Genomic DNA, 16,708 nt, shown 5'->3' with positions numbered 1-16,708 from the left:
GTATATATTCCTTCCTGAATGGGATGCCAGTCTATTGCAGGATTACTCCTTTTTACCAGCTGAGTGGACTGGAACAACATGAAATAAAGTGTTTTGCTCAAGAACACTATGCACTGCCCAGTCCAGGAATCGAAACCACAATCTTACAATCAGGAGTCCAACACCCTAGTCACTAAGCCATGCACCGTTACATTTATATGATACGATAATCAATAGTATTGTGTTAAAGTGGATGAAATAAATGATTATTTCAGATTCAATAAAATGTTGGGAATTCCTCATCATTTAACATCCATGTTCCTCGGGAGGGACTCAGAGTAATTCAATAAATTACATTTATAGAATATGTTCAGAAAATTGCATTTATAGTTAGGAGAGTATTCTAGTTCACTTGAAGCATTGCGTATTGTTTGTAAAGAATAAAATATTTTGAATGACACAACAATGCACAGTAATACAAACAATGGTCTATAAGAACAGTTGTAATTTAATCCTCCATAGTCTGATTGTAGTCCACTGTTTGTATTATAGTGCATTGTTGTGTCATTCAAAATATTTTATTCTTTACATTTATAGAAATATGTTCAGAAAATTACATTTATAGAATTACATTTAAAGAAATATGTTCAGAAAATTACATTTATAGAAATATGTTCAGAAAATTATATTTATAGAAATATGTTCAGAAAATTACATTTATAGAAATATGTTCAGAAAATTACATTTATAAAATTACATTTATAGAAATATGTTCAGAAAATTACTTTTATAGAAATATGTTCAGAAAATTACATTTATAGAAATATGTTCAGAAAATTACATTTATAAAATTACATTTATAGAAATATGTTCAGAAAATTACATTTATAGAAATATGTTCAGAAAATTACATTTATAGAAATATGTTCAGAAAATTACATTTATAAAATTACATTTATAGAAATATGTTCAGAAAATTACATTTATAGAAATATGTTCAGAAAATTACATTTATAGAAATATGTTCAGAAAATTACATTTATAGAAATATGTTCAGAAAATTACATTATAAAATTACATTTATAGAAATATGTTCAGAAAATTACATTTATAGAAATATGTTCAGAAAATTACATTTATAAAATTACATTTATAGAAATATGTTCAGAAAATTACATTTATAGAAATATGTTCAGAAAATTACATTTATAAAATTACATTTATAGAAATATGTTCAGAAAATTACATTTATAGAAATATGTTCAGAAAATTACATTTATAGAAATATGTTCAGAAAATTACATTTATTGAAATATGTTCAGAAAATTACATTTATAAAATTACATTTATAGAAATATGTTCAGAAAATTACATTTATAGAAATATGTTCAGAAAATTACATTTATAAAATTACATTTATAGAAATATGTTCAGAAAATTACATTTATAGAAATATGTTCAGAAAATTGCTTAATTACAATCTTGAAATATTATTTCATTTTCAAACTTCTAATTGTGTCATGATTTACATAAATTGATATTTTTTTCCCCTAATTTGTTTGTTTTAAATCAGTTTAACAATTAAGGATTCTCCAGCAGAACTTTCAAACTGAATTTCACAAACTCTTGGTTATTTTATATTTTTATTGTTTTTCTGTTTTGTTTTGGACATTGGGTCTTAGCCAAATATATGGTGGCAGCTCGTTTCTGGTTACAGTTCCTTCCTTCATCAGTTCCTTCATCAATTCCTTGAGACCACTCTCATCTTCTTTTTCTTCTTCATATCCTCGCAGAAAACTTATGTTTATATGTCCTACAAATTTCAGAAGCAAATAAAGAAATACTACCAGGGATTAAACAGGATTAATTAATACCAGGAATGTGACAACAAGTGAATACAAAGACACAATGTTCAATGATATAAGGGCTAATAATATTGTAAAAGCTACTATTCAAATCTTGGGTGACATTTTCTTGTTTTCTTCTCCTGCGAATGGTTTTCTCTGTCAGAGATATTCACATATGTGTTCTTTCTTGCACACATTCTCTCTCTTTCTCTATTATATATTTGTCTTGGCTTTCTGTCTCTCCTTGTTTGTGTGTTCTCTCTCTCTCTCTCTCTCTCTCTCATTATTCCATTTATTCAACCATAAATCTTGTGTGTGCCATGAATCATTTCGATACAGAATCACATCAGAAAATAATCCACTTCTTTTTTTACTATATCTACTAAAACATTAACTCCTATTCAATATTTAAAATATTTGGCCTTCGGACGTTGGGCCTCACAGAGGCAATAACAAAAGACCAAGATCCTCTGGAGATATGCTGTGACTGTTAAGACCCGGCAAATAAAGTGAGTTCATAGCTGCAGCCTACACCAGTGTCGCATAACCAGCCCCAGCCCACTCAAAAGTACCTTGGATTGTAGGGTGACATGCTGTGCTGTGCTTGAGGAGACCTATTTAGTCAAGTACATCAAAATCAAATGGAAATTGTAATTGTGATCCCTGTTCCAGTGGCATGTAAAAAGCACTATCCAAACGTGACCGATGCCAGCGCCACCTTGACTGGCTTCCGTGCCGGTGACACATAAAAAGCACCAACCAATTGTGGTTGTTGCCAGCTTCCTCTGGCCCTTGTGCTGGTGGCATGTAAAAAACACCCACTGCACTCTCGAAGTGCTTGGCATTAGGAATGGCATCCAGCTGTAGAAACACTGCCAGATCAGACTGGAGCCTCGTGCAGCGTCCTGGCTTCCCAGACCCCAGTTGAACCATCCAACCCATACCAGCATCGAAAACAGACATTAAACGATGATGATGATGACCAGGAAGTGGACAAGAGACTCATCGTTCTCTCCTTTGAACGTAACACTGTTAGCTTTTCCAGGCGGTGGGGGTGTGGGATTGACTTCAACAGATTATTGTACATCTTGGATCTCCTACTTCCTTGCTGCAAATTACAAGCTCAGAGTATTCCAGGCTGACAAGGGGAGCCACTACGTGATCACTTGTGTTGTTAGATGTAGCAGCACATATCTCTTCTCAAATCTCACGCAATTGTCTTCAAGAGAGAAAGTAACCTGGTGATATAGTCTTGTAGACATCACCATCATCTTCCATACTGGCATGGTTGGATAGTTTGACAGGATCTGACAGGTCCAAGAACTACATCATGCTCCATCCTCTACTTTAGCATGGTTTCTTATTTCTTGACTGCCACAAGGGGCTACACACAGAGGGGTCAAACAAGGACAGACATACTGATTGTCGATTATATCGACCCCAGTGCATAACTGGTACTTATTTAATCGACCCCGAAAGGATGAAAGGCAAAATCAGCCTTGGCAGAATTTGAACTCAGAACGTAGTGGCAGACAAAATACCGCTAAGCATTTCACCTGGCATGCTAACGTTTCTGCCATCTCACCGCCTTTAGCATGGTTTCTATGGCTGGATGTCCTTTGTATTGTACCATGTGTACTGGGTGCTTTTTTTTTTTTTTTCTTTTCTCATGGCACCAGCACTAGTGAAGTTGCCATGCAGCCTGCAAGGCTACAAACCCCAAGATATGCAACTTTACCCTTAGAAATGAGGGGTTAAAGTATAAGGGAAGGGGCCACAACAGAGCAGGTTTCTTACTGCACATGGGTCACATGACTACTCATATTAGGAGAGAGGGTGGGGATGATCAAGGTGCAACCGAGAAGAGATAAAAATAGCGGGGATGACAGATTCAACAAGATGGTTATGGCCGGGATGTCTTTTGTGATAGGTTCAGTCAGAACTCTGCTAGAGCTAATCAACTGGTGGTACCTATTTACAGCCACATGGACTCTTTCATTGAGAGTGAAGTACTTTGATCGTAGTGTTGTAACCTTTCAGTTAATCAAGATTCTTTTATCCTCATTCACTCAGCTCTCCAGTCTTTCTCCTAATCCAACGTTTCATAGTATGTTAGATTAGCTAGATAGATTAGCTAAACCTTTAAATCCATCCAGTACATCCCTAATCTCCCACTAATGTAACCAGCCTTGTTCTGAGATCTGTCTGCCTGGAGCCTAAAGATTTGTCTCTTCTCAAACACACACACTGTAAAAATATGCTCATACTTACTGAGACTTAATTGTTGATGCTGTTTTACTCTTTTACTTGTTTCAGTCATTTGACTGCGGCCATGCTGGAGCACCGCCTTTAGTCAAGCAAATCGACCCTGGGACTTATTCGTTGTAAGCCCAGTACTTATTCTATCGGTCTCTTTTGCCGAACCGCTAAGTGACGGGGACGTAAACACACCAGCATCGGTTGTCAAGCAATGCTAGGTGGACAAACACGGACATACAAACACACACACACACACACACATATATATATACGACAGGCTCTTTTCAGTTTCCGTCTACCAAATCCACTCACAAGGCATTGGTCGGCCCGAGGCTATAGCAGAAGGCACTTGCCCAAGATGCCACGCAGTGGGACTGAACCCGAAACCATGTGGTTGGTTAGCAAGCTACTTACCACACAGCCACTCCTGCGCCTGTTTATTTCCAAATCACCCTGATGGAGCAGGGTTTATTTCCAAATCACCCTGATGGAGCAGACCTTCCAACCATGCCAAACATTTTTTTTTTCTTTATCAAGAACCATGTTATTCAATGTATCTAGCCTTCTTTTTTTAGAGATGGCAGGGTTTGATTTGAGGGGCAATATGACTAGTTTTGCTGACAGCTTGAGTAATTCTATAAAAGCTCCCCTCATTATTTTTGTTTCTCTCTTTAACTTAAAGGTAGGGAGAAGGTCAATAAGTACTTGTCTTTTGCCAGGAATGTTGCAAAAGTAGATTTTAAAATCTATGGTAACACAACATCATCATCATCATCGTTTAACGTCCATTTTCCATGCTAGCATGGGTTGGATGGTTCGATCGGGGTCTGGGAAGCCAGGAGGCTGCACCAGGTTCCAATCTGATCTGGCAGAGTTTCTACAGTTGGATGCCCTTCCTAATGCCAACCACTCTGTGAGTGTAGTGGGTGATTTTTATATGTCACTGGCACAGGTGCCAGGAGAGGCTGGCAACAGCCATGATCGGTCGGTGCTGGCATCGGCCACTTTCGGATGGTGCTTTTTACATGCTACTGGCACAGGTGCCAGGAGAGGCTGGCAACAGCCACGATCGTTCGGTGCTGGCATCGGCCACTTTCGGATGGTGCTTTTTACATGCTACTGGCACAGGTGCCAGGAGAGGCTGGCAACAGCCACGATCGTTCGGTGCTGGCATCGGCCACTTTCGGATGGTGCTTTTTACATGCTACTGGCACAGGTGCCAGGAGAGGCTGGCAACAGCCACGATCGTTCGGTGCTGGCATCGGCCACTTTCGGATGGTGCTTTTTACATGCCAGTAACAATAGAAATGATTTCTAACTTAATCACAACCACAAAATATGGAAGATGAAGTTAGCTATTTCGATCCCCACCTTACTACTCAGTGGGAACTTCCTTTATTGACCTCCGGTCAATACTGGTGAGATTTAAACTTAGAATTTAAAAAGGGTTCTAATAATAGTTATACATTTATTATTATTTATCATTCTACATTTTGTGGCTTATGTTAAAAATCATTTCTATTATTTTTGCTATCATTATATTTCTGTTAACAGCATTGTGTTACCATAGATTGCATTTTTTAATATTATTATTGAATTATCTATTGTAATAATGTTTTTAACATACTTAAGACAAAGAATTTATTAGGGAAGGGATTAGAGAATTGAAATTAACAGCAGAATATAAATAGGGAAGTTATTAAATATGTAGTGAATATGTGTAAGGATATACATATTTAGTGTGTGTATTTCCTCATCATCATCGTTTAACATCTGCTTATCATGCTGGCATGGGTTGGACGGTTTGACTGAGGTCTGGAAAGCCAGGAAGATGCACCAGGCTCCAATCTGATCTGGGAAGGTTTCTACAGCTAGATGCCCTTCCTAATGCCAACCACTCTAAGAGTGTAGTGGGTGCTTTTTATGTGCCACCAGCACAGGAACCAGTCAGAGGCACCGACCCCAGCTATATATATATATATATATATTAAGGAGATAGATGGACAGACGAAGAGGAAGGGAGAGAGAGTATTAAATACTGTTATTTATTTTTTAAGCTACTCTACAGTTTGTGCCCACATGCCTCTTCCAGTTTCACAAGGCTTTGGTTGGTTTGGGGCTAGAGTAGAGGTACTTGTCAAAAGTGCCACACAGTTGGGCTGAACCTGAAACCATGTGGTTGGGAAGAGAAAAAGACAAAGGTGAGAAAACTGACACTCAGCCGGTTATGATGATGAAGGTTCCAGTGGACTTGTTCTTGCCAGCTGAGTGGAGTAGAGTACTGTGAAGTAAAGTGTCTTGCTCAAGGACACAAGGCACTGCCAGGAATCGAACCCTCGACCTTTTGACCATGAGTCAAATACTCTAACCACTGAGCAATTTGCCTTCACGTAGGTCTAAAAAGCAATAAACTGAGGGACCAAATATAAAAGCACCCATTACAGTCTCAGAGTGGTTGGCATTAGGAAGGGCATCCAGCTGTAGAAACCTTGCCAGTCCTCAGTCAAACTGTCCAACCCATGCCAGCATGGAAAGCGGATGTTAAACAACGATGATGATGATGTTGCATTTGTTCTACTTGAGTCAAGTATTTGAACCCCTAACTGGCCCTTTGTTATTGTTGTTCCTGATATAAACAACACAATAGGAAAGTATATTGGGAAGGTCTGGAGTCATCTTCATCCATTTCATTTATAGAGTTAGATGTTGCACATCTTCTAGTCCTTTCATTTGCTTCACTCCAGTTATCTGCTCTTGAGGTTGAGCTGCTTCTTTTAGTGGTAGTTGTGTGTGTACATGTGTGTATGCACATATACAAGCATGTGTATGTGTGTGTACGCACATATACAAGCATGTGTACATGTGTGTACATGTGTATGAAATGAGTTTTGCTGGTATGTGCCAGTTGCTGAATCTTGCATTATAAACGCTGTGTGATGAATTAAGGATGCCTCTTGACATCTCTTTGCACATTTTGGTATTGGTGGAAAATTGTCTTTGTTAATTTAGCTGTCTCTTTTTCTTTTACTCTCTCTCTCTCACTCTCTCTCTCTCTATTTCTGTTTGTCTTTCTGTATCTTTCCGTCTCTCTCTCTTTCTCTCTCTTCATCTTTCTCTCTCTGTTCTCTGTTGCAGCATCTAACTGCTGATTCCCGACAGACAGAACCCGTGAAGGTAAGTTAAATTGATATTTATTACATTCCTTCAGTGATGAAATGTTTTTGAAACTCCATCTCCACTGCATCTTGTGTGGTTTGATCTGCAACCACCATCAACTCTCTTATCTCTGGGTGTGTGTGTAAACAAGCACCAGACTGGATTTGAACCAATGACAAATGTTCCTGGGCTCACTCCAGTTGTGTGATGCTCCGTACACATCCTGAAATAAGAAACCTGATATTAAACTGATTAATATCTGATGTCAATGTTAAAACCCTTTCTGCAGTTCCAGAACAGGGGTGAGCTGCCAGAATTGTCAGCATACCAAGCAAATACTTAGTGGTATCTCATCTGTCTGTACGTCCTGGCTTCAAATTCTGTTGAGGTCAATATTTACATGCCACCCCGCACTTTTTTTTTTTTAAATTTCACAATTGTTGTATATCAAAAAATATTTAAGTGGAAAATAATATATTTACTTTACAAACAGAAGAATTGATTGAAAACTTTTTTTGTAAAATAATTTACCCACCTTGAAAATAAGTAACTTCAAATAGTAGAAGGAATTGCAGTCAGTAAATTCAAATAGGTTCACAGCAGAATTAACTGTTTTACTAACCCTGGAGTTTTTAGTTAATCTGTTGCTATATATATATATATATATATATATATATATATTATATTATATTAAATTAGAGATAAAACCATTATTAGGCAAATCAAACAGTGAAAAACATAAGCCAATACATAAAATTAATTTAAAAATATAAAAGTTAAAAATAAAAAATTATTTAAATAATTTAAACTTATAAATTTTATATATATATACAAATATATATATATATATGTATGTATATTTTTATATTTATATATTATTTTATTTATTTATTAATTAATTAATTTTTTTTTTAAAAATATTTTTTAAATATCAAAAGTATTAAAAGTTTAATAAAAGATAAAGAGTATATATATATATATATATATATGGTCAACCCATAAATAATGTGGTTTTTTGAATTATATGAACCAAAAATCAGTGGGGACAGGATAAACTACCTGCATCAACTTGCTATAAAAGCAGGTAGTAATTTTACCTTGTCCTTATTCTTAGTGCAAGTTTTGAAGAGTGCAATTCAATTTTAACGGTTATTTTTCAAATCTATAATGGAAGTGACAAAGGAGCATATTCCACATATTTTGCTTTATGAGTTCAATAAAGGCAACAACACAATGGAAAGTGCGAGGAATATTAATGCAGTATATAGGGATTGGACAATAAGTGTAAACCATTGTCAAAGGTGGTTCCAGAAATTCCGAGCTGGAAACTACAGCCTAGAAGACGAGCCTCATCCTGGAAGATCTGTAGAGCTTGACAAGGACGTTTTACAAACCCTGATGGAACAAAATCCCATCAGAACTGTTGATGAACTAGGAGAGAAGCTTTGATTTGGTTATTCAACCATTCATTCAGGTCAGCACTAGAAGAAAAATGATCGTCTTTGGTTTCAAGACAAAAAGTGTTCTTCCATTAGGATAATGCTCAGCCACATACAGCGAGGATGACATTCCAAAGGCTGAAGCAGTTTGCATGGGAAATGATGCCCCACCCACCATATTTGCTGGACATTACCCCATCTGATTATCATTTATTTCACAGTCTTCAAAATCATTTGGATAGAAAAAATATGAATTCTGTAGACGAGGTCAGAACAGTACTTGGAGGAGTATTTTTCATCACTGATAAGTGAAGTTTTGGAAGAGGGGCCTTGCGAGTCTACCAGATAGATGGAAGAGTATTGTAGAAAATGAAGGAGAGTGTATTTTAGATTTAAAAAGAACTTTATCTTAATTTTGAAAAATAAAAGAAGTATAAAAAAAACAGCATTATTTATGGGATGACCCAATATATATACAAGGTGCAATGGGTAAATTGGCACCATTTTATCTTAATTTCGTGCATGCACATTGGTTGGTTTTGATTTTGTTGACTACCCAGTATAGTAGGGTCAGTTGGGCACCATCGGTGAGAAAAAAAGCACCATCATGCAATTCACTCTGCCAGAAATTTGGAAACGATATGCTGTACTGCTTGACACTCATACGAGAAGCTCCAATACGAATATTTCAGAGTGTTTGGATGTTAATCTCAGGACAGTGCAATCTGAGGACATGTACCGAGAGTGATAAAAATCAAACATCCAGTCAACATCATGGTGTTTGGAATGTTCACTAGTGATCTTCCCACATGGCCTCAGACTCAACATGGAGGCCTACATCAAGTACCTGGAGGAGGTAGTACTGCCCTGAGTCAAGAGGGTGGCTGGTGGAAGACTCTATGTCTGCCAACAGGACTCTGCACCATGCCACACAAGCAGGAGAACCCAGTCATGGCTGTCAGACAATTTCTGCAACCACATCACCCCTAACATCTGGCCACTTAACTCCCCAGACTGCAGCCCTTTTGATTATTATGTGTGAGGCACAGTTGAGCGAGAGACCAATAAAACTCCTTGATAAACTGAAGGCAAGGATTATGGCAGCATTCACCAACTTAAACAAGGAGACCATCCAGAAGAGTTGCAGGAGATTCTAAAGTTGTCTGGAGGCCATGGTTGATGCCAAAGGCGATTTTTATTGAATAAATTTACTCTTTAGTATTTCAAGATATTTTTATGTAATTTTGGTAAATATATCTGTTAAAATGAGATGTCAGTGTTATTTTCATTTTCGAGTAACTTAGACCACAGTTTATTCACTGCACCTTCTATATCTTTATATATAAAAGAGAGGTTGTGTGCTGTCTGTCTCCTATGATTTAGATTCTTAACTACTCTCACATTTTGCGGTGCAGTTTAACCAAAACCGGGTATCTTATAGTTGTGATTCATATTGAGTCCTTCTGGGTATTAGTGCGTGTCTACAATGAGTCTACGATTTAAAAAAAAAATTACCATCAATTTTTCCCATTTTTTAATGCATTTTTGGCATATATAAGGGAAGTAACTCTCTAAAAATTTATTATTAAAAGCTACAGTAACACTCCCCCGCCTTTGTGGTTAGCCATATTGAGATGGCTATTATAATTAACATCTCTAAAAATGCTTATATAGTTATTTCCCTTACAAACCCGAGCAACGCCGGGCGATACTGCTATTATATATATATATTTTTTACGCTCTTTCTCTCCTTCCAGTTTCACTGTCTTTACCTTTTCCCTTTTGTTACACAGTCTATTGTATTAGAGAGTGAAATATTTATGGCCTTTCTTTTTGTGGTGATAACAGCATGGAGAATAGAGTGTGAGAGAGACATACACACAGACAGAAACATCTAATATTATCATATTATAATATAGATTGATTCTGTTCATTTCTACTTGGTTTTGTCCGTTTATGTTGAAATGATGTTTTCAAATTGATTGATTGTGATATTTCTCATTTTTCAGCCATTTGTTGCCAATGTTCTGAAGAATGATTCCAAAGGCGATGCCAGGCAGGTAGACTCTGTTCGAAGCAATACCAATAATTATGGTGCCATTGTTTCCACAGACACAGGAAACTTGATTGACGGATGATCTGCACAATGACTTTCTCATGGAACTGATATTTTATTCTTTCTGTTCCTCATTTCTAAGTTCTATTTCTAACTTTTTTTTTTTTGGTGTAAATTCTTAAGTTGTTTTAATTTATTGAAGAGACAAAAGAGAAGAAAGAAGAAGCAAAATAACAAAACAAAAAAACCCCAAACAATTTTACATTAAAAAAAATCAAAATATTTCATTTATATTTATTAATTAGTTATTTACATGTTGCTAAATTACTTTACCTCTTTTGTTTCTACATCTCTACTTCTCTCTCTCACTCTCTCTCTCTCTCCTCTCATTTAAAATCAATTTCTTGTTTTACAATTGATTTGTTCTGCATTTCACTCAATTTCTCAAATCTATTTTTTTACAAATTTTATTCCTCGTTAGTTGTTGCAGGTTATTTTTACTTAAGCACCTTGTTAGTTATCTATTCATTTAAGATTTTTTTTTTTGTTGTTTTTGCAATTTTACATTTTGTTAGTTTCTTCCAGAAATATCAATAAAGCACTCAATGAAATCACTTTAGAACATTTTATTATCATTAACGACTTGTCATATTTTTTTAATTAAAATTACATTTTGCTTTGTTTCCCCTTTGTTTCTATTTGTTTAATTTTATTTTTATGGTTGACTCTGCTTTTTATCCTTTTATGATTGATGAAATATTTAAATCAAATACTATTCTGTGCTGGTCCCTTCTCTCATACTTTGACCCCTCAACCCCTAGCATCAAGCTACCTCTCTCAGGGTTTGTAGTCTTGCAAGTTACTTGGCAACTTCACTGAAGCTGGCGGCATAAGAAAAGCACCGAGTACACTCTGTACTAGGAAGCCATGCCAAAGCAGACATTGGACCACAAAGCAGTCTTTGGGTCCATTGAATCCTGCCAAACTGTCCGATCCATGCCAGCCCGGAACATGGGCGTTAAAGGATGATGGCAACTGGGATTCATATAATCCAATGGATTCAAACCGTTTACTAGAATTCCGATGCTCTCTCCTTATTAGATCTCATTATTTCTGGATCAGAAGTGCAATGTTATACAGGCAAACTGTTTCTGCTACACTAGGACCAATATACCTTGAAGAATGGATCTTTTTAGGAATAGCTGGCTCAGACAGAACTATTGAACCAATGGCATTCTTGAATTCTGAAAGTTTGAAATGCATTAAAAAGAATATTTTTTTACTCAAAGTTTGTATATTTGGATATTCTAAGAAGGATGTAATGGCTACATCTGTTTGTTTTTTGTTTTCGGTGAGTTACTGACAACTGGTTTCTGTAATATTGAGGGCAGAAAGTTTAACATCTACATAAGGTTTTGATCAAGTGCTGGAGTAATGACTGGTCTGGTAGCCCAGAACTCTGTGTGTGTGTTTGTGTGTGTATGAAGGTTTGTATATTCCTATCTTCATCGTTTTAATGTCCACTTTCCATGCTTGTATTTGTGTGAATGTGTATGTATGTATATATATTTATGCGTGTGTATATATATGAGGGGATGCTGAAAAGTTCCTGGCTTTAAGGGTATCATGAAAGGCCTGCTTGGAGGGCCAAACGTCTGAGATCTTTTACAGGGCTTAGAAAAACTGAAGGACCACTGCAATAAATGAGTGAATCTAAGAGAGGAATATATTGAATAAAATCATAAGTAACTGATCCTCCTGCATTTTCTGTTACCCAAAGCCAAGGACTTTTCAACACCCCATCGTATATATATATATATATATATATAATATATATATATATACACACACATATTTTGCCTCAAAAATGTCAGAATCTGGGTTACATTTTGTTTTATGCCCACAAAACTTTAACATGAGAAACTAAGTCAACCTCTTACTCTACAAATACAACTCTATATCAATGTATTGAGTGCTATTTTTGCTCATTTGTTTCCTCATGTATATATATTGTTAACCTGTTGTCAGTTTTGAGTTGATGGCATTGAACTATTCTGATATTCTGTAGAACTTCAGTGAGAAATGTCTCAACATAAACTTTTGTCTTTAGAATCAAATTCACATTTGCTATGATAATGGAATTGGTTGAAACAAAGTCTATGTATTTTAATCCTGTACTGTTAGGCCACTATAGATGCTACTGAACACCATTCCTCACGACAGCAAATTAACGAATCTCTTATCAGTTTTATAGTTTCCATTTCTTTAAGAAATATGTTGTACTTACGTATAGTTTCTATTCACAGTTCTATAGATTGAGCCAGAGAATGCTACAGATCTTGATTATAGATTTGGTGACATGCTGGGGCAACATAGATAAAGCTGGTATTATGAGACCAAATTGATTTGATCAGTTCTAGAATGAGATATTGTGCTAGTTATGATATTTCTAATGGCATTTGTGTCCTAACAAAGATGAAGTAAGTTTCAATAAACAGTATAAATTGTATAACAGATGTCATTCACTGAATCCTTGTCTGTATTAATCTGGTTTTAGGAAAATAACTGCAGTTTTTAACCATCAAGTAATGTAACTCAGAATAAATGTTATTCATTGAAATAACAATCATTAGAGTCTACATATTTTTGACCACAGGCAAATTTATTGATTTTAGTAGCACAGAATCCTGGAATCTTGGAACAAATAGCTTCTTGAAAAGCATTTAGAACTGCTTGTTGTTGTTGAAGTTATTAAACTGTTTGAGAAACTGGTTGAGAGTCATCCAAAGACCTGTAGAATTAGCTGAAGGAAGTAGAGCATCTTGGGTTAGTCCATTCCATTTCTGAAGTTATTGGTAAGACATGTGGTTTGGCATTGTCTTTGAAAAGAATTGGTCCTTTTTAATTGAGCATTGATGACTGTAAATCTTGCAATTCTTCATGTATTTTGTCAGTATCCTAGCAAATATTTCTCTGCTGTGACAGTTCCATCAGGATTCAAAAATGGTATTGGACAATTTGACTTTCTGATTTCCAAACTCTGAGCATAATCTTGTTTTGATGCAGCTTTCAATCACAGAAAGTATTTTGCTATTTCACCTCTGGTCCAGCCACTGCACAGAATGCCATCAGTTATTGCAGAAGAATCTGGACTTCTTTTCTTTTTCCTTTTTTTTTTCTTGTCATATTATCACAATGTGACAAAGAAACAGGTTGTTTTTGTTTTGCAAACATTCTTTCTTCATATTTTTGTTCAGTTTGTGCAACACCTGTTTATTCATCTCTTTTAACTTTACAATGTGGTGAACAAACATTGAACAGTCAACATTGAGGCCTTCTGTAATCTCTTGAGTTGTTTTTTTGCTTGGATGCACTTCAGTAATGGCTCTCACTTGGTCATTGTCAAATGCAGGAAGTCCTCTCTTACTCATCTCATCTTCAAGGCTATCAACTCGATTATAAAATGGTTGAAACTAATGTTGGACTTTGTTGACAATTTCCTGGCCAAAACCTTTATTGATCTTTGCAAAGCAGCGGAAACTGCTTTATATTCCATTTTGAACTAATTCACTAAAACAATCGGAGTGTGAGTACGAGAAGAGTGGAAGTGAGTCTAGAATATACTGAAGGTGGTCTGTTGATTGGATGTTGAATTGAATAGGAATTAGCACCTCATACTCTTGCCGAATCTTATATACTCTCACAAATTTTCAAGAAGTGTCTTGCATAATATGGAACATAGACATAACCACAACTTTCACAAAATTAACCACTTAAATAAGCTCTTACTTCCTGAAAGAGAACACCAATTTACTGCAAGATTTGAACTCAACTCACTGCAAGCTAAATAATTACTTTCCACTTGTTTATACAGAACTTTTTGCCACCAACCAACACCAGTTTACATTCAATGACACTTCTAGACAGAGACAGGCCAAGAAGAGTTGGGTGATTTTTGCCTGAGATATGAAATTTCAGTTGTTCAGCCAGTGGGTGTAAACTCTTGACTCAATTAACCATAACTTGGTGCCATTTTTATAGAGAATCTAAACAAGATTTTGTAATGGCTTCATATATCTTTGGTATTCTATTGTGTCTTTGAGCTTAGCATTGTTTTTTTTGTTTTTTTACTTAAACTCAAATGGTATTTAAGTAAATATCTCATTAATAAATCACAAAACCTGACTGGAAATTAACAAGCAGTTGACTGATTGATTTTGAGTGTGATATTTTGGGTTTAACGAAGGCTGATATTGATTGATGCATTTTCCTGTCAGGTTAACCATTTTTTCTTTTTTGTTATTGATCCAACAGATATTGCTGTATTAACACCAGTGACAATATCTGTTGTCTCAATTTTTGATGAACAATACCAGACAGACCCTTTGCTGTAGATTTATTAAAACAATTAAAAAAATCAAATTATTGTAGTTTGTTTAAAATAATTACAGATATCTCTTTGGGTTGTTCTAGTCCAGAATTGTAGAACATTAATGATGATTTCTCCACAAAAATGTTCAAATGTCTTCTTTGTTTATCATCGTCCCCTAAACTTATATTTTATAAATTATTTAAATGAGAAATAAAATTTAAGGTGTGTTATTTCTTTTTTGTAGGATTTAACTATGTCAGTGGTAAGATTTAGAATTAGGAATTTGTCTATTTTTAGACTTGAAATGTCCACAATGTAAACTGAAGAAACATTTAAACTAAACTAACTTATTTTTTTGCAAAAATTATGTTAAAATATCAACTTAATAAATTTATTTTTATCTGCTATGGTGAAAATTATTTTCTTTTTTGTTATGTAATTTTATGTGTGTGTGTGTTGGATGATTATATATGTATGTATATTATATGTGTGTATATGTATTATATATATATATGTGTGTGTTGGCTGGATGATTGATTAAAACACACCTGTTGTAGTTCACACTTTTATTACAAATTAATTATGTGAACTACAATCAGTATGTTTTTTATTGGTAGGTGACTATTTAAAATGCAATGTTTGAGCTTCAAGAATTTTGAGTCAAAGATATTTATGTGTATATATATGTATATATATATATATATAATATGTATTCTTACACACGTACATATGACATACATACATAAATACATGTGTGTGTGTATAATATATATAGATATTTGTTTACTAGTTCCTAAATCACTACTATTTTACAGGAAGAATAAAAACCATATTAGCTGCAGAGAGATCCCCCATTTTATGTGTTGATGTTGAAAAGGTTATTTTTATTCTTGTTTAACTTAATGAAGTTTAAAACTTTAGTTTGTGTCACTCATTTCATTATCTATGGTTTAAATACCACTTTACATTTGTAAAGACTATGGAAGCAATTCTTTGATTTGGAGGTTTATTTATTGAAAAGATCTGACAAAGAATGCTGTGCAACAATTCCGATAATAAAATGCATTAAAAAAATGTCTTTTTTTCTACTGTTTCTTTTTTTGTGGAATATTTTTTTTTTATTTCACTTTTATAATTACAGTAAATGATGTCATTACTGAATTCCACAATTTTATCTTCTTTATATATAAAAATGAAGTTGTGTGTCTGTCTCCTACGATTTAGATTCCTAACTACTCCCACATTTTGCTTATAGTCGTGATTCATATCAAGCCCTTTTATTTTAAAAATAATTTACCATCATTTTTTTCCATTTTAGTGCATTTTTTTCGCTATTATATAAAGGAAGTAACTCTCTAAAAATGTCTACGATGAGTCAACAATTTTTAAAAATTTACCATTTTTTTTCCATTTTTAATGCATTTTTTTTTGCTATTTTTTGGCTATAACTCTCTAAAAATGCTTATATAGTTATTTCCCTTACAAACCCGAGCAACGCCGGGCGATACTGCTAGTTTATAATAATATCTTAAGTGAATGCATGTTGTGATCTAAATTGTAGACCAGTTTTGCATTTAGAGAGCTGAAGTTTTACAGAGTT

The 16,708-nt window shown here is 34.8% G+C and overlaps 1 protein-coding gene across 4 annotated transcripts in view; it reads left to right on the top strand.

Moving 5' to 3' along the window:
- The window catches only part of LOC115212936 (CSC1-like protein 2), a 154,919-nt gene extending 138,736 nt beyond the window's left edge, over window positions 1-16,183 (top strand). For all 4 annotated transcript variants that reach the window (XM_029781781.2, XM_029781779.2, XM_029781782.2 and 1 more), the window contains 2 exons: window positions 7,221-7,259; window positions 10,690-16,183. In XM_029781781.2, the coding sequence (XP_029637641.1) occupies window positions 7,221-7,259; window positions 10,690-10,818 (168 nt within the window). In that variant the 3' untranslated portion in view covers window positions 10,819-16,183. The remainder of the gene's footprint in view (window positions 1-7,220; window positions 7,260-10,689) is intronic.
- Window positions 16,184-16,708: the final 525 nt, after the last annotated feature.

The sequence above is a fragment of the Octopus sinensis genome, linkage group LG6, assembly GCF_006345805.1.
Source record: "Octopus sinensis linkage group LG6, ASM634580v1, whole genome shotgun sequence".
In the NCBI taxonomy this organism is placed as follows: Eukaryota; Metazoa; Mollusca; class Cephalopoda; order Octopoda; family Octopodidae; genus Octopus; species Octopus sinensis.
Note: the sequence above shows the minus strand (reverse complement) of the source record. Positions and strands in the feature narration are given on the sequence as shown.